Raw genomic sequence first — 19079 nt, 5'->3', positions numbered from 1 at the left:
CTGACTTTGGAGATGTCACTTACATTTGTAAACATGGAATCAATTACTTTTCCCTTCAGTGGGTGGCATAAGAGAATAAAGGAAAACAAAGAAACTAAAGTGCCAGGTACTTGGCAGTGACATTTCGATGAGTCCTTAAAAAATCTGAGAAGTAGGCGGCGCGCTCCTGAGGAGGGAGGTGTGGGGTCTGCTGGGGGTGGCGCGTGGCCGGGGTGGGGGGAGGGTCCGGTGTCGGCGAGCGCTGCTAGTGGGTTCCAAGTGGCTGCAGGTGGCCTGGGCTGCCGGCCGACGCCTGGGTGGCTGCTGCCACGGCCGCCGCACCTGCTGCGAGATGGCGATCTTGGGTGAGGAAGGGTGAGGGCGCCAGCCGCTGGAGGAGGCACCGCCTGGGAGCCGACAGCTTCGCGCTGGGTTTGTCTCCTCACTAGACTATGAGCTCCTTGAAAGAAGGAATCCTGTCTTACTCATCTTTATATCCCCAGGGTCTAGCACAGTTCCTGGTACATAGTTTAAGCTGAATATTGGGACATGGCCACTGCTTCACCATGGTCTGATACTAGTAATAACCACAGTGGAAGGTCACAGTTACAGGTAACTGTTTCTAGTGCCAAACTAAAAAGAAAAAAGAACTGGTTTGGAACAGCAATATATACAGAAGTAGTTGTAGATGGAGAAATTAAGAAAACCGCAAAATCCAGTAGTTCTTCTAATCTGAAATGGGATGAACAGCTAACCGTAAATGTGACCCCACAGACTACATTGGAATTTCGAGTTTGGAGTCATTATACTTTAAAGGCAGATGCTTTATTAGGAAGAGCAACAATAGATCTGAAACAAGCTCTGTTAATACACAATAGAAAATTGGAAAGAGTGAAAGAACAATTAAAACTTTCTTTAGAAAATAAGAATGGCATAGTGCAAACTGGTGAATTCACAGTTGTGCTGGATGGATTGGCAATTGAGCAAGAAAATCTAACAAACTGCAACTCATCTCCAACCATAGAAATACAGCAAAATGGTGATGCCTTACATGAAAATGGAGACCCTTCAGCAAGACCAGCTTCCAGGTTGGCTGTTGAAGGTACTAATGGAATAGATAATCATACACCTACAAGCACCCTAGTTCGAAACTCATGCTGTTCATATGTAGTTAATGGAGACAGGTTGCTGCCAGACCCAAAAATACACCAGCTCCAAAACCACTCACATCTGAGCCTGCCAATGACACTGCTAACGAGAATCATTCTCATCTGCACCAACTGAGAACGCTTCCACCACGAGCACTGTAATAGTATCTGAAGAAACTGCCGTGTCTTCAAATTGCACTAATACTACTGTTGAAGATCCTCCAGTTTAAGAAACACTGACTTCCTCAGAAAACAACGGATGTATTCTTTCTAATAGTGCAGCATCTGGATCTGAAGCTAGAGGTTCTTTAGACCCTGCCACCTCTAACTCTGGAAGTGGTTCTGCTTTTGAGGCAGCCAAATTAAGACAGCCAGATGGGTGTGTGGAACCTGTACGGCAACAGTCTGGAAATGCCAGCACAGAAACCTTGCCATCAGGGTGGGAACAGAGAAAAGACCCTCATGGTAGAACCTATTACGTGGATCCTAACACTCGGACGACCACATGGGAGAGGCCGCAGCCTTTACCTCCAGGTTGGGAAAGAAGAGTTGATGATCGTGGACGAGTTTATTATGTGGATCATAACACCCGAACAACAACCTGGCAGCGGCCTACCACGGAGTCTGTTCGAAATTTTGAACACTGGCAGTCTCAGGGGAACCAATTGCAGGGAGCTATGCAACAGTTCAACCAACGATACCTCTATTCGGCTTCAATGTTAGCTGCAGAAAATGACCCATATGGACCTTTGCCACCAGGCTGGGAAAAAAGAGTGGATTCAACTGACAGGGTTTACTTTGTGAATCATAACACAAAAACAACCCAGTGGGAAGATCCAAGAACTCAAGGCTTACAGAATGAAGAACCCCTGCCAGAAGGCTGGGAAATCAGGTTTACTCGGGAAGGCGTTAGGTACTTTGTTGATCATAATACAAGAACAACAACATTCAAAGATCCTCGCAATGGGAAGTCATCTGTAACTAAAGGTGGTCCACAGATTGCTTATGAACGCAGCTTTAGGTGGAAACTTGCTCACTGTCGTTATTTGTGCCAGTCTAACGCACTACCCAGTCATGTAAAGATCAATGTATCCCGGCAGACATTGTTCGAAGATTCCTTCCAACAGATTATGGCATTAAAACCCTATGACTTGAGAAGATGATTACATGTAATATTTAGAGGAGAAGAAGGACTTGATTATGGTGGTCTAGCAAGAGAATGGTTTTTCTCGCTTTCACATGAAGTTTTGAACCCCATGTATTGCTTATTTGAGTATGCTGGCAAGAACAACTATTGTCTACAGATAAATCCAGCATCAACCATCAATCCAGACCATCCTTCATACTTCTGTTTTACTGGCCGCTTTATTGCTATGGCACTTTTTCATGGGAAGTTTATTGATACTGGTTTCTCTTTACCATTCTACAAGCGTATGCTAAGCAAAAAACTGACTATTAAGGATTTGGAATCTATTGATACAGAATTTTATAACTCCCTTTATCTGGATAAGAGATAACAACATTGAAGAATGTGGCTTAGAAATGTACTTTTCTGTTGACATGGAAATTTTGGGAAAGGTCACTTCGCATGACCTGAAATTGGGAGGTTCCAATATCCTCGTGATCGAGGAGAACAAAGATGAATATATTGGTTTAATGACAGAGTGGCGTTTTTCTCGAGGAGTGCAAGAACAGACCAATGCCTTCCTTGATGGTTTTAATGAAGTTGTTCCTCTTCAGTGGCTACGGTACTTTGATGAAAAAGAATCGGAGGTTATGCTGTGCGGCATGCAGGAGGTTGACTTGGCAGACTGGCAGAGAAATACTGTATATCAACATTATACAAGAAACAGCAAGCAAATCATTTGGTTTCGGCAGTTTGTGAAAGAGACAGACAATGAAGTAAGGATGCGACTATTACAGTTTGTCACTGGAACCTGCCGTTTACCTCTAGGAGGAGTTGCTGAGCTTATGGGAAGTAATGGGCCTCAAAAATTTTGCATTGAAAAAGCTGGCAAAGACATTTGGTTACCAAGAAGCCACACCTGTTTTAATCGCTTGGATCTACCGCCATATAAAAGTTATGAACAACGAAAGGAAAAACTTTTTGCAATAGAAGAGACAGAGGGATTTGGACAAGAATGAATTTGGCTTCGTGTCTGGGAGGAGCTCTTGCATTTAAATACCCCAGCCAAGACAACTGCACAGATAGTGCATATAAGCGGTTCATTCTGTACAGTGAATTTTCTGAACCTCTCAAAGTATAAATGTTTTCCGTTCTTCCACAGAAATATGCAAAAACAATTCATCCTTTTCTACTTTATTTATTGTTTCCTTGAAGTGATTGACTAGGAAAAAGATCATCCTTAAATTCTGAAGCAAGCAAGAGACTTTATTAAAAATAAGTATATATCTATATAAGCATATATGATAGCTCTAGTTTTATAGAGCTCTGGGTATATTAGACATGACAGCCATTCATTCAAAAATAATCTGGATTTGCTTTACCTTGTTTCTGTTATCCAGAGAAAAAGTACAAATTGCTTCATGATCTTCTCCCTCACTTAACACCTCCTGAGGGTGTTTAGTTGCATGGCTGTTCAGGAAGGTATTAAGGGCTTAGGCCAAATCTACTTTGGGTATGTTAAAAAATGCTGCTGGCTTTCTGAAGACAGGCATTTGAACCTGTCAATTTGTTTTAATAGTTGAAAATTGTCCCCCTTTGCTACGTCACTAATACAAAGTAATGAATGAAACCCTAACTTAAATCTAAGTCACACACTTAGATGCAAAGCCATTTAGTTTATCCTAGAGATCGGAAAGAATTCATTAGGCAGCAAAGAGGTTTGTTTACAAGTTTACTTTGGGATTTGTGGAGTTAAAAAGAATCAGGTACTTATGTACCTTTGTTTTTAAATCTGTAATGTTCTTTCGTAATAAATGGATGCGGTTTGATACTTAGGAACATATAATAAGGTAATGTGAACAGTTTTGCTTTTGTGTTCAAAGTTTGGTTTTATAAAACTGGACGAACTGAAGAGTTGTATAAGCATTTGAACACTCAGATAAGTCTATTTTCTATTAGTGTTCAAATATCTTCATTCCTCTTAAATTCATGAAAATTTTATGATCTAAGCATATTTTAAAAAAGTCTTTTGGTTCCCCACCCCCTTTTTACACAGATCATTATTTTTGTCCTAATAACTTTTTAATTTTTCATTATTAAGGGCATTTGCTGAACTACAAAGATGTATAACAAATTAAAATCTGATGTGAATGATTAAAAAATCTGAGAAGTACATCAAAATCCATTTTATGAAAAAATAAACAAGATAAGAATATATGAGTCATCTGCCCAAGGTGGTAATAGCTGGTTGGATATTAGGATTTTAACACAGATTCGTCTGTCCCCAAATCGATGCTTTTTCCATAGCGCGCTGTTCCGTCAGCGCAGGATGTGACCGGAACACGATGACTTCTGGTGGTAGTATTTTAAGTGGTTCAGATGCTAAGAAATCATAAAGAGGGTCACGGCAGAATCAGAGAGGTTAGCAAATAGAAGTTATTCAGCTTAGCTGGTTAGCAATGAGCATGTCTACGAATGTGATCTGTGGGCTCGGAAGACAGGGTTCTGAGGACCGTGTAATAGAAACAGACTTGGGGCGCCCGAGGGGCTCAGTCGGTTACGCGTCCGGCTTCGGCTCAGGTCATGCTCTCAGTTTGTGAGTTCGAGCCCCGTGTCGGGTTCTGTGCTGACGGCTCAGAGCCTGGAGCCTGCTTCGGATTCTGTGTCTCCCTCTCTCTCTGCCCCTCCCCTGCTCACTTTCTGTCTCCTCTCTCTCAAAAACAAACAAACATTAAAAAATTTTAGAAAAAAAAAGGAGAAGAGACTTTATCTCAGGTCTGAAGGAAGAAATAAAGAAGACAAAACTGTCAAGGGGAAAAGCCAAGAGACACGAGCAACGATAAGCAATTCTCTTTGACGAGGTGTTTACTAACCGGTGATGAAACCAGAGGATGAAGCCTTAGAGCAAAACATGGTTTTAAAACGGGACAGAAATGAACTCTAGAAAGAAGATCAAGGTTCCATGCAGTAGTGATGCCAGGCAGAGATAACGCGCACGCACACACACGTGCGCATGCACGCACACGAGGATGGACACATTTTCAGGGACAATATTAGTGAAGGTAAAAGGATTTAAAAACCCCACCAGACAGTGGCTGCCCATGAGGCAGAGACAGGCCTCAAAATGAACAGGTCAGATCCAGAGAAAGATACGGATTAAACTGCAGTCTTTAGTGGTGACCGGAGTAAGGGCACGGGTGACTTTTCACTCTGATCGTGTTCAGAGAAGTGGCTAGAAATGTGTCAGGATAATTAAGAATTCATTTTCCTTGGTACTATAGAAATTAAGGTTTTCACGTATGAATATTTTATACAGATTGCTGGTTATCCAAAACCAAACATTATCAGAGGCTACAGTAATTGCAATTTGTTGGAAATTATGCTTTCAAAAATCACTTAAGGCCTACGGCAAATAATTAATGCATACTTTCTTGCTGTTTTAATTGCGGTTATAGAGAAACTGGTTCACCTCAATGAAACAAAATAACACGCCTACTCTATTGTACCGGATCTTCACCAGGCTCAAAAGACACGTAAAGGCTTAAATACCTTAGGTAAGACTGAGGTCTAACTTCTGACAGACGTGGAGAGAATGCATCCATCAAGGCTTTTACTGATTCCTTCCAAACATTTACTACTTCAGTTAATTAAATGTTTCAAGAATATGAATAGTTGCCTTTCATTATAATTTAAAGATTTTTTTTCTTCCCAAGAATAAAATGAACAGACTTGGGGCTCCTACCTGCAAAAATTCACCCAGTTTTTGTTGAATGGCAGGAATAATGGCAAAGAGAACAAGAGATTTTATTCTGATAAAATTATGGCTGTAGGCTTGACCCACCTCCCACATGAAGATAAATTAGACATATGTATTCCAGTTAAGATAAATAATTTAAAAAAAAATATTGTTATATTTGGGAGAGAGAGAGGGAGGGAGAGACAGAGAGAGAGGGAGACCCAGAATCCGAAGCAGCCTCCAGGCTCCGAGCTGTCAGCACTGAGCCCAACGTGGGGCTCGAACCCACAAACTGTGAGATCCTGACCTGAGCTGAAGTAGGTCACTTAACCGGCTGAGCCACCCAGGCACCCCAAGATCAATACTTTATCCATTGGAGAGAAAAGAACTACTTGGTGATAAATGGTATTTGTTGAAGTGTCAACTAATTAGGTTATCTTGTCCTATGCAGTGCTTGCTACTATTATTATCTGATCATATTTAAATTTTTTCTTAATGTTTACTTATTTTTGAGAGAGAGAGAGAGACAGTATGGGCGGGGGAGGGACAAAGAGAGAGGGAGACACAGAATCCGAAACAGGCTCCAGGCTCCGAGCTGTCAGCAGTCGGCACAGAGCCCGATGCAGGGCTCGAACCCACAAACTGCAAGATCATGACTTGGGCTGACATTGGACGCTTAACTGACTAAGCCACCCAGGTGCCCCAATTTGGTCATATTTTAATGACATTTACGGAACACCTATCACTTGCCAGGTACTTTACTTACAGAATTTCATTTAAAAGTCACAATACTCTTTTTAGCAAGAATTAGGACACTGGCAATGGACCTGAGGTTTAAATGATTTGTAGATGATTATATAAATCACTTAAATTTTTTAATGGTTTTTTAAAATTTATTTTTGAGAGACAGAGAGAGAGAGAGACAGCGTGAGCAGGGGAGGGTCAGAGAGGGAGGGAGATACAGAATCCAAAGACAGATTCCAGGCTCTGAGCTGTCAGCACAGAGTCTGACACGGGGCTCGAACCCACGAACCATGAGATCATGACCTGAGCCGAAGTCGGATGCTTAACCGACTCAGCCACCCAGGCGCCCTTATGTAGATCATTTAAATGATGGAACTAGGTTTCAACACCCAGTCAGACTGCAAAGCAGTCCCTGATGATGCTAAACTACGCGTGTATCTGGGTTTGCGGATACAGCTGGACAAGACTGACAGAGGAGATCACGTCCCCTATCCTATCTGCTGATACATTCTTAATTTCCTTTCCTCTCTGAGTCCTGCATCTTTTGAAACTATTTGTGCAAGAGTCCAGATGCGTGAATCCAGGGTCCCAGTACTCCCATCCTCCTGGGGGGGGGGCTGCACCCCATCTTAGGGCTGATAGGACACCACTGGGAAACTGGAGGCGGAGGAGCTGATGCCGCCTCCCCCCACCTGCAGGGTTTAGTGGGGCCCTGGCTCTCACCCAGCCAGGCGTCAAGGAGGGTGACCAAGGTGTTTCTGTGGTTTTCTGCTCACCTCCCACCGAGAAGAGGAAGAGAAAACGCCTGCTGTTGTAAATGTCGGAGCCCCTCTCCTGCCCCGTCTCCTTGGAGCCTCTGTGTGCTCCGCTCAAAGTCATGGAGCCTTCACACTCAACGCCAAGTTTGTGCTCCAGATGAGTTTTTGCGTAAAACCATTTGAGAAAAAAAAAAAGATTTTAAAAAATAAAACGACTAGGTTTTATTCAGGAATATACTGGGAATGACCTTCGGGTTAGGGCTACTGCCAGAGCACAGCCTCCCTTTTCCACTTTAATTACTGGCCTGATGTGTGGGAAACAAGCCAGGGGAGGCCGGAACGTTACAGTTAACAACACTCACATTTTAAAAATCATGCTTTTTTGTTCATTTAGCAGTCCTCTCCTATCTCATGCTTTATTTTGGAATGAGGTCTCTATTTCCGTAGAGAAGAAAGAAGAGTTTTGGAAAGCAAATTATAGCACTGTTGGAGACTCGGTTCATTCATTTTTTTTTAAGACTGAGAACGTGAGCACGTGTGAGCTGGGGAGGGGGCAGGGAGGGGCAGAGAGAAAGAATCTCTTTGTGTTTTAAATGTGTCTCATCCCTGAGACAGAAAGAGAGTGAGCATGGGTGGGGGAGGGGCAGAGGCAAGGAGGGGGACAGAGGGTCTGAAGGGGGCTCTGCTGACCGTGGCACAGAACCCGACGCGGGGTGTGAACTCACGAACTGTGAAATATGACCGGAGCAGAAATCAGACGTTCAACCGACTGAGACACACCAGGCCTGCCTGAGAGAGAGACAATGCTAAGCAGACTCCGTGCTCAGTGCAGAGCCTGATGCAGGGCTTGGACCCGTGACACTGGGATCAGGACCTGAGCTGAAATCAAGAGCCAGCTGCTCAACCAAAGGAGCCACCAGGTGCGTCCACAGCTGTTCATTCTTTGAGTGAATTCAGGACCAAATTTTATCTGTGCTTTACATTTTTAGTGAATACATGATTTACCTTTAAATCTACCATTTAGGGGTGCCTGGGTGGCTCAGTAGGTTAAGCAACCGACTTCCACTCAGGCCATGATCCCACAGTTCGTGGGTCGAGCCCCGTGTCGGGCTCTGTGCTGACAGCTTGGAGCCTGCTTCAGATTCTGTCTGTCTGTCTGTCTGTCTCTGCCCCTCCCCCACTGGTGCTCTCTTTCTCCCAAAAATAAACATTAAAAAAATTTAAAAATACAAATCAAACATTTAAAATATTAAATTTGAACTTTCTGAACAAAATCTCGTTCAATATGTTGGCTTTAATATTTGCTCCTTCTTGTCCTCTTGATGTTGGGAGAAGAAAACAAAAAAATGTTTTATGTATTATTTTAAGAACTACATATTTTAAGACAACAGAAGCTCTTCCTGTGGAGCGGGTGACAAAGGGTGAACTAGCTGCTCAGGTTAGTACAGACACCAGAGAAGTTCAAGTTGAGAGTCAACCAATGGCTGCTTTCCCCCTACCTTTCTCATTTGGTCTCTCTCTCTCTCCTCGGAGGTCTAAGATAATACGGGCTTACAAGCAACTTCACTCTTGGGAATAACGTTTTGTGGGATAACAGTGGGTCTCTCTGTGTCCAGGACACTCAGTTTACACCTGTAAGATTTCTAGTGTGGTTGTTCTTAAACCCCTTTCCCTCCCAAGCTGTCTGGACTGATGATAAACGGTACGCTCACCATGAAGCTTACACCCCGAGTTAGGGCAGGAGCTTCCTGAACTGTCCTCCTCTCACTGAGATGAGAATTTTTTATGCCACAAACTAAAATGAGCCTTAAATATAAACACTACCTGGCCAAATCCTTTTACACCATACCTCCTTCTCCCGTAAGAAACACTGAAAGTTGGGGCACCTGGGTGGTTCAGTTGGTCGAGCGTCCAACTCTTGATATGGGCTCAGGTCAGGATCTCAGTTTTTGTGAGTTGAAGCCCTGCATCGGGCTCTGTGCTGACAGTATGGAGCCTGCTTGGGATTCTCTCCCCCCCCCCCCCCCCCCCCCCCCCCCGCCCCCTGGACCCGGTCTTTTGCCCGCTCGCATTGTCCCCCTCTCTCAAAACAATAAACTTAAAAAAAAAAAAAGGGATAGTGTAGGTTAGTAAAGGTGAGCTATTTCAAGAGATCTAGAATCCGGCTGACTTTTACTATTCATTAGTATATAATTTTAGATGAGTTTTTTTAGATAGGTTTTATTGTTACTGGCATTTGTTTGTTTTAACAAACAGAGATGGTGAGACTTTCAATCAAAGATAAAGAATTTCATAGCCTTGGCCCAGAGCCGATGTTGAGGCTGGTGTTCTTCATTTCTGTATCTCTTTCAACGTCCTGTGACGGTCTCCTCTTGCCCACAGGGGCCCGTGGGTGACCCCGGACTATCTTTAGTGAGGGATATGGTATCAGTCCATCATCTTAAGTCAGTGGATTATCCTCCTAGGAATATATTACTTGTAGTTGTATTCATAATTATGGCACATTTAACCACTTACAATCTTGCTAACGGTAGTCGGTTATAAGCATGCAGGTGACAATACCATTTGTCACCTGGGCAAGCTTTCCCTGGTATGGTTAAGTCCACGATGTGGGGACTGCTGCCTGGATTTCTTATAGGAAAGCCTGACTGACTCCTGATGCTTGACGAGTGTCTTGCGTTTCCCTAGAATCATTCGGAGTGAAGATAAAAGACGGAAGAAACGAAGACTATCTTAATTTAGTAAGTAGTATTTCTGCTCAGGTACCTATTTTTTTAAAGATATAGCAACTGATCTCACATTAGAGCAGCCCAGGACATTTCAATATTTAAATAAAAAGTGCAATAAAAAAGAGGTAATTTAATATGCAATTTCATACATTAATAATTAGCAAAGCATTACTGAACTAGAAGGTAAAGAGCTATGGGAACATAACTAATGAACTATCAATGCCAAAGTAGACTTCATAATAAAACAAGGCTTTAATAAATCTTTTATTAAATGGCTACAAATGAACCCTTTTGTTAACATCCAATAGGTACCTACTAAGCTACTTAATTCACATGTATAAATGAAAAACTTGCAGGCAATTAACTTCACAATTGCTGAAGGTCAAGGGCTCCCCAGGAGAGTTACTGGACTACACCTTTAAAGGCTGCTGCTGGGCTGGGTTAAGGCCTAGCTTTTCCTCTGCTGCTCTACAACGTGCTACCAGCTATGATGACGCACTGAGGCAGCTGAAATATAAAATAAGCAATGAGCGGTAGGCTAGCAAATGCCCTAACAGTGCATCCTACAAAGTGTAAGAAATAGTGAGTGCAAAAAAAAGGAACCCTGAAGGAACATTCTAAGCAAAGATCGGTATTATACATGGGCGCTGATTGCTTTTTATTGGCGACGAGGAGCAACTAAGGAAATGCTTGTAAACTGCAAATGTTTGGGTCTGGAGGTGACTCCAGGAGATCTGAAACTCCCTAGAGATTATAGACCAGACCTGCTCTGGTAACGGAGCAGAAATGTACAGTACACAGTAATATCGATTGTCTCCAACAGCAGCAAATGTTAAATTCATTAGAGAAGGAAATAAACATTGCTATGGAAGCAAGAAACTGCTGGAAAAAAATGTTTTTTAATAAATCCGTATAAAACTGCATGGCAACAGAACAAGGTGGAAAATCTTCATGTCCTCTCTACCAACTCATAGAGACCAACTCTACAAAGTACCGAGAGACTCTTGGGTTAGGACATGCCAGTTTGCAAGTGGTAATATCAATGAATGCTAGAAGGAGAAAAAGGGGAGGAGACAAAACAGAGAGCTTCTTACACACCCATAACTGAATTCCATGCTCTATAACTTCCATCCTTTAAATGGCAGTCCCAGAAAAGTGAGAATCTGTAAAATGAGTCTATGTGTAAACAGAAAGAGTTGCCAAAGATGAAACTGGGCATTGGATTAAAAATGAGTCAATAGCAGACCTAAGTCTGGGTAAGGTTGTTAATACAGCTGAAACTGAACCTGAGAATCATACTCAATAGGGAACCGTAACTAAAAAAGGAAAAATCAATGACAAATAAGACTCGTTCTTCACCTCAAGAGTTCCAACCAAGTGAGACTATTAAAGAAACCGCCGTCACACTGTGTCAGGACAGTGTGAGATTTTCACATCACTGCTTAGGTTGATACACTATGTGCAAAGTTGAAACCCCGTTTTCTTTTGATTAGCAATATTATAAGATGTGGACCTCGGAAAATGAGAAGATGACAAAACTAAAGAGACTGGAATCTTTTCAATATAATGTTTAGATTCATTATTCTACAGATATCTAGTCAGTGAGATGCTATCAACTGGTAGAGTTTCTTCCTACGTAAATTCACAAAACTATATGTTAATGCCATTTGAGGGTTCACTCATGGCATTGCTCTGAAATGGAATTTCAAATGGTATTTGCCCTGAGGCTGATTTCTTATATGGTCTGAATACGGAGAAATCGGCTATGATGGGTTGTCCTCAAAACCTCTTTCATAACTTCCTACCAACCAAAACTCAATTAGTACAATACGACGAATAACAAGAACACACCTTATCCCCCCCTCCCCCGCCCCACTGCCAAATTATTCCAAGTACCTTTACGAGAAGACATTGCTTCAAGAAATACCAACTCTCCTACTGACAGTGTCTGAGGCTTCCGTGCTACATGACATCCCTAAAACTATACACACTTCTGCTGACTTAACTTGACATATTTCATACATATTTGTCAAAACAATTATTGTCAACTACAATGAAATTATCCATATTCAATTTGATGAGTCAACTGGAAAATTACTTTTTTCCTAATAAAATTTTTCCGAATGACAATAGTGAATCAGTGTTGATTAGTTGCTCAGTGTGTGCTAATTAATTACATGGGGTAAATTTAGTTCTGTGCTAATAACCCTGGGGAAAAAAAAAAGATCTGTAGACATGACTCTTATTTTAAGTGAAGAAATTTCCTGTTTGCCTACTTCTTCTGTACTTCTCTTTCTAATCTCTCCCAGACAAGCGTTCAATAATACAAAATAAACAATAAAAGCCAACTACTCTTGCCTGACACTACAGGTTAAAAGATCAGAGTTCTCTGAAACCTTGGTCTTAGGTCACGAGTGAAAGAAAAGCAAAAGATTTTTATTGTTAACTTATTTAACTGTGAGGACCTCCTGATAGCTCATTCTCATGGCAGACTTGGTTTAGATCATGCATTCAATGGCCAAAATAAAAAAAAATCCCAATTTATTCACTATGAAACCTGTTTCTTTATCCAGAAGCTAATTTAAATGCTGACATTAGCCAGGGGCTCTAAGGGGCAAAGCATTTTGGGGTGACATTCCCAGGGGTCGGGAGTCCTCCATTTTCTGGCTGTCATGTAGAGATGATTGTTTTGCTCTGAGCCTAACGGAAGCTTATGGTAGAAAAGAAATAAATCCTGATAGGAGTGTCAGGGGAACTCTGTCACAAAGCTGTCAACAGGAGGCCAATGAGGGAGGACGCACTCTCTTGTGTAAACACACGGTATAAAGGAGACACGGACTGTTGGGGTTCTGGCCAAAAACGGTACACATGTTTGTGCCTGGAGATATTTCCAAAGTCAACGGATTAATTCAAAACAGCTCTTCTGTTTCATAAGCAGTCTGCTATCTGTGGGCTGACCTGTGTGAAGTAATAATCTCAGAACCTCACCAAATGCCTGTCCGTGTGCTGAGAAGGCCACTAAACCAGTGAAGCCTCTGGAAGACAAACTAGAGAGGAGCCCATGGTCCATGGTACAGAAATAAGGCAAAGCTATTTCAGGAGTTGGAGATTACCGTTCATGGTAAGGAAAACTCTTACTGTCGAATATTACGGTCCAGAACGAACGGAATGTCTTAGACAATAATGCTGGAAGGAACTTTGGAGACTAGGTCCTATCCTCTTTCTGTTGCAAGAGACTAAACTACCCTTAACAAATGGCCATCTGACTCTAACACCTAGGAATCCACCATGAGTTTATGAAGTAATGGATGCAATGCAGCCTGTAAAGGTAGGGATGTCGAGAATCAAATATACGCTACCCTTGTTCATCGAATCACCCCACACGTGGGACCGAGAGTCACATTTGACATCTCTGACTTTATCTCGACACATCTGGTAACTTGTAGATAAGAAAGAAACAACAAAGACAACAACCCAGCAGTAAGGAGGAGTTTCCCTAAAGCCACTTAGTCTCCTCTCTTGTAGCCTGACACGATGTGTGAAGAGGACAGGAAAGTTCATGGGCCAGCAACTAAAAAATGACCAGGTAACCTGGCTCTGTGCACCACCAGCATAGAGGTATGCTACCGTTTTGAGCGAGAAAAGGATTAGACTAGTTTATCTGTCAATGTGAGATGCTAAAACAACACGGTCCGTTGGCTACAGTAGGGTGTCTATTCTCCACGCAGCTACTCTTGGCGGCCCCAACAGCCGAATGATCAGAGAGTGCCCCGCAGACGAGTTACCTGCTTTCCAGTGGTACATTACTGCCAAGGACCCAGCTGTCCTGCAGCTGGACGGACTCGGGTGTGGTTTGCAGCTCGGCGGGCAAAGCAGCCGGCGGGGCCGGACTTGGGTTCCTTCTGTTGGTCAGGGAGTTTCTGTTGAGAGAAGTGATGGACGGAGGGTGCTGTGCAGGGTGCTGCTGATGGGGCGGAGGCAGAGGCGGAAGGGCGGGCTGGCCTTGGTTGTTTGCAGGTTGCTCTGAAAAACAGAAAAGGAAACTCGTTCTACATGCGTGTACATGTACGTACGTATGCACGTGTATGCACACCGCGTCTACACACACCACCAGTGTCTTGGGGATCCGCTATAGAGGAGCTAGGATTAAAAACTGCATTCAAACCCGTAACCTAATCAATTTGCGTATTATTCTATTAAGCGGGTGTTCAGTGACATTCTCTAAGAGCGAGTTTACCCTTGATACACGGAGTCCTAATTAATATACAACAGATGGCAAAATTGGTTTTGGTTTTAATTTGTTTCAGATTTTTTTCATCTGGTTTTATTAACACCTACAGAAAAGTGTCTGACAGCTCCCCTAATGTGCCTTTAGACTTCGGCTTTTTTTTAACAAACCAACCCTGAAATTAAATGGGTAATTTCGGTTGAACACAAAGGTTTTCGAAATGCATATAATCCCTATAATTATTTAATGGAGGTTTTTTTAAGCTTTATTTAACTGCAATAAATTATTACAAGCTAGTTGCTAAACAGCAGTAGACTACTCTAGTTTAGTGCATTTCAAATAAGGCAGATCTGCATTATGATCCGCTAATAGACGTTAAGTATTCTTCAGCAGAAGGTCACTCTGTGAAGCAGATGTTGTTTCATGGATATTTAACAGACTGAATCACATCTGATTACAATGTCAGAAGACTCATATACTTAATGACCGTTACATCCATTAGAACACACACAGAACAGATTTGCCAATTTCACAGTACGCTGTAGAACTACCTTTTGGAGTAAGTCATAGATGACCAGAGCGACTCATGCCAGGGATGGCAGCGGGACAAATATTTTGTTCTCAACCGCATTCGTAAGGGACCCTGCAACTTCAAAGTATAAACACGATGGCAGGTTGTAACCATAGAAACATCCCCTAAAACTAGGAAGTTGGAAGTTAAAATTTACAAATTAACGTTACATGAGACTGACTTTTTGATCTCATTACCTGCCTTTGGACATGCTAGAATTCACAAATATCGCATTTTAACAAACAGACAGATGACTCCTTAATTTAATGCTAAACTTATTATAGTTCCATACATATAAGATGTCAATTTTTGACTAAATGCAGTTCGAAGTGCAATATAATGTTAAAGCGATGTATTAAGTCATGCTATTAATATAAATGCATGTATTAAAAAAGAATGGGAAACACAGGGACGATCTTTCATCTGCGGTGAGAACTCCAGCAGTAATTGTTATGCCAAACAGAGTCTTAACGCTGGAATTCTGAATGCATAAAATGAATTCTTGAAACGTAATAGCTTGAATGTATGTTATCAAACCTCTTTACAGGGTATGAGAATGAACCCCTCCCATGGCACAGAATATCAGCAAATACTGCATATTTCGAATGGTCTCTAACAATCCATGTAATATCATTTGACAATGAATAATTCCTGCCCCTTGAAATGAAGGAGAGAGAAAACTCCTAAATATATGAAATGCAGTTCATTCTTGCACAATCTCTATTCCTGAGGATTCCCATCCTAGAAGCTACAAAAATCTTGCGTGGTCCATTGCCATCCTAGAAGCTACAAAAATCTTGCTTGGTCCATTGCTTTGCGGCTCATGAAAAATTAAGGGGATCTATATCTAGTTAAATTGAAAATATTCTTGGAGGAGGGGTGCCTGGGTGGCTCCAGTCATTTGAGCAACTGACTCTCGCTTTCAGCTCAGATCATGATTCCAGAGCCATGGGATTGAGCCCTGTGCTGGGCCATGTGGTAAGCGCCAAGCAGCGAGCCTACTTAAGATTCTCTTTCTCTCCTTCTCCTCTTCTTCCTAGCTTATGCTCTCTCTCTCAAATTAAGAGAGATTACTCTTGGAAGGAATGAGAGGGCTAAACTAACACTTCCAGTTTTAACTGTGACAGAAAAAAAGAAAATTCAAAATTTAAAATTCAAAGAAGATTTATTATTCAGGTATATTGCAATTAATTAGCATTGTCTTCCCCCACATTAGTGCATATGATTAGAATCTCTACAGACGTCTTTAAGGAGCATTTCCAAAGCTGCTTTTATAAATATATATATTTATTTTACAACGAGTCAAGGGCCTTCACTAGGTGGGTGTCAACACAATGGAAACAAAGACGATACATTTCAAAGGGAAACGTATGAAGACGGTGTCGAGAAGGCAGTTAGAGGATGTGTCAGATGACTCCATGTTTTTCAACATGGCTCCACAGAAGAATGGAATTATATTACACATGTGAAATATAAATTATATGCTGGATAGTACACTAACTAGAGGAGAACGCAGTGTTTATAGCAGTCAATACCAAATTTAACTTCTAACCCTGGCAGGCACTGTCATCATGAGCCTCAGTTTTCTCACCTGTAAAGTGGGGAAATCCTATTGTCCCACCTAGCTATTAATCTAAGGATTCAGTGAAACACCCTCATTCATTCATTTACCAACCTAGCTATTTAGCCCACAAACATTTATCAAGCTTCGATGTTCCAGAGATATGCTAAGTCCATTACAAAGGACAGTACCGTCTAATGGCAAAGCATCCTGGATATTAACATTGCTTTTGAAAATTACATGATTTTAAGATCTGTTATCATCATCATGTATTTATAAAGGTTGAATTTAAGATTCTTATTCTTAAAGAGTGGGGAAAAACTTCCATTTGAGGCTTCAAAATAATGAGTCCTGGCCTTCTCTACATCCGTGCATGCGTATGGCATGTATTTACTGGGAACTTGCAATGAACACGACATCATGCAAAGATCTGTCTTTTCACTGTCTGTCCGGGTTATTTCAGCCAAGTGTGCTCTGTCTGCTGGGACCTCTTTGGATCTGCCTACATAATCGTGAGGCCTGCCTATAAAACAAATCCGGGTCATGAAAGCTGGACTCAAACCTGAAATTTGCTGCAGTAGAACAAATGCAGAGCCTGAGCGGGATAAAATGGATGACCAGACATTTACAATTCTGCAGCAGTCCCCACAGAGAGGCAAAATCCGAGGATTCACTTGGAGGTGGAGGCCACCAGAGAGATGTGGGCTTACAGGATGCAAGCAGTAGCCGATCTACACCAGCTTATTCAAGACAAAATAAATTTATAAAGTTTAACAGGATAAAGTAAAATTTCACAGAGCCAGAAAAAAAGAGAGAGTAAAAGAAAATCAAGTAGGAAAGACAAGATAAACCCAGATCTACAGCTAGTGGAGAAAACGCCTGTTGTATATAGTTCTGGACGTTTTTAGAGTAGGAATACAAATCTGGCTCTCAATTATTTATCTAGTTGACAACGCAAAAAAGGGAAACTTGGTCGTTTATATGATTTGGAGTGTTTTTAAGACCACAGAGTTTGTTTAAGGAAAGCATAACTATTACTGAAAATAGAGAAAGTATTCTTTTTAAGCACTCATGGGAAAAAAACCTGAATATCCACGGAAAATTTTACGACCTGGGTTCAAAATGGACACAAAGGAAGGAAAGGGTCTAGATTTGGAGACAAGCACTTAGAATCTCACACAGGTGGTTGGATCCGCATAAAACCACCACCACATTAACTGCAGCGTTTGCTTTAAGCTGATCCATTGGTCCAGGCTTTGCATGGATCTGACAAAGTTTAGGACAGAATGACTCTGGAGTCGTAGAAGGGACAATAGGACCTCCCAGAGGGACCAGGCTTAGTGTTCCTGAGACACAGCTCTCAACATGTCATTTTCCTTCTTGCAAACTCCAAATATATCTGTAAAACATAAAATGAACTCTCAAGGTATATGTCCTATTTTTTCAGTTAGTCCTCAAAATATTTTTGCAAATGTTTCCCCATGAATCCTCTTCGTGTATCTTTATTCCAGCCCCGCTGGCTGTACCCACTCTACGCCCCACATCCATATAGGCAGATGTGCTTCTGACTGAAAGCCGTTTTCCTCCATCTTTCTCAATCCAAATCCTACGTACTTCAAGCTCTAACAAAGAGGACACCCCTTCTGTCTTCTTCAAGTAGAAATCAGTTGTTTCTTCTCTGAGTCTCATTTGATCTGGGCCTTCATGGCTTGTTTTCAAATCCCCTCTCTATTATGATTGATTTTATAGGCTTCCTGGCTCTTGGTAGACTCTCTATGGGCAGGATTCAGCCCAAATTCACCTTGGAACCCCTAAGGACCCCATGGGGATGGATGTGTGGTCAACAAATATTTATTCACTCGAGTACATGTTTGTTGAATGAACGACTACTTGTGAAGAAGTGAATGAAGAGAATGTCTAAGCGGTAAAAAGTTGAGCCTTCCCACAGCATCTTTAACTGCGCCGTCATTTGCAACCTGTCTTATTTCCTTAACTAAATTCTTAGATCCTGAAAGGCAGGGAGTCTGACTTAAATTTCTCTGGCCCTTTCAATATCCTCACTCAGTCGGGTATTTCAAAGACTCCTAGAAGTGCGCGGACTGACTGGCGACAATCACCCAATCACAGCCCTTTAGCGGCTCCCCTCATACGGTCGGGCCGCCATGTTACCCACCCCGGACATCAGGACTATTTCTTTGGAACCACAGCCGATGTTCCAATTTTCAAAATCTACCTTGTAAGGTGTGGAAAATAGTGGGAAGATTACATAAAATACACATGAACATGTAACATATAGGCACATAAGAAAGAGTCGATAAAATATTATTTCCCCAGCTTACCAAACACAGTTATATTTGTGTCTTAAAGCTTTTGATTACAAATGTTCCAAATTAGGTGTTTTAGAAAAGGCTGTTATTTTTTTAAAATATTCTTCCCTGCTTAAAATAAAGTCCTTTGCATTCTGCTTGCTAGAAATGATGTCTTATACCAAAGACTGCC

The 19079-nt window shown here is 41.8% G+C and overlaps 2 protein-coding genes across 2 annotated transcripts in view; one reads left to right on the top strand and one right to left on the bottom strand.

The window, feature by feature from the left end:
- Positions 1-18549, bottom strand: part of TENM3 (teneurin transmembrane protein 3) — a 196423-nt gene extending 177874 nt beyond the window's left edge. The window contains exons 1-2 of the mRNA XM_029950079.1: positions 18471-18549; positions 14006-14243 (exon numbers count right to left, since the gene is read on the bottom strand). Of these exons, the coding sequence (XP_029805939.1) occupies positions 14006-14243; positions 18471-18549 (317 nt within the window). The remainder of the gene's footprint in view (positions 1-14005; positions 14244-18470) is intronic.
- LOC115287554 (NEDD4-like E3 ubiquitin-protein ligase WWP1) lies at positions 388-3272 on the top strand. The gene is given in 4 exon segments (XM_029934128.1): positions 388-1081; positions 1164-1233; positions 1236-2626; positions 2628-3272. Coding segments are annotated over 4 exon segments (2172 nt in total). The 5' UTR covers positions 388-1015.
- Positions 18550-19079: the final 530 nt, after the last annotated feature.

This window comes from Suricata suricatta, chromosome 1, assembly GCF_006229205.1.
Source record: "Suricata suricatta isolate VVHF042 chromosome 1, meerkat_22Aug2017_6uvM2_HiC, whole genome shotgun sequence".
NCBI classification, from domain to species: domain Eukaryota; kingdom Metazoa; phylum Chordata; class Mammalia; order Carnivora; family Herpestidae; genus Suricata; species Suricata suricatta.
The sequence above is the reverse complement of the archived record's forward strand: the minus strand, read 5'-3'. Positions and strand labels throughout refer to the sequence as shown.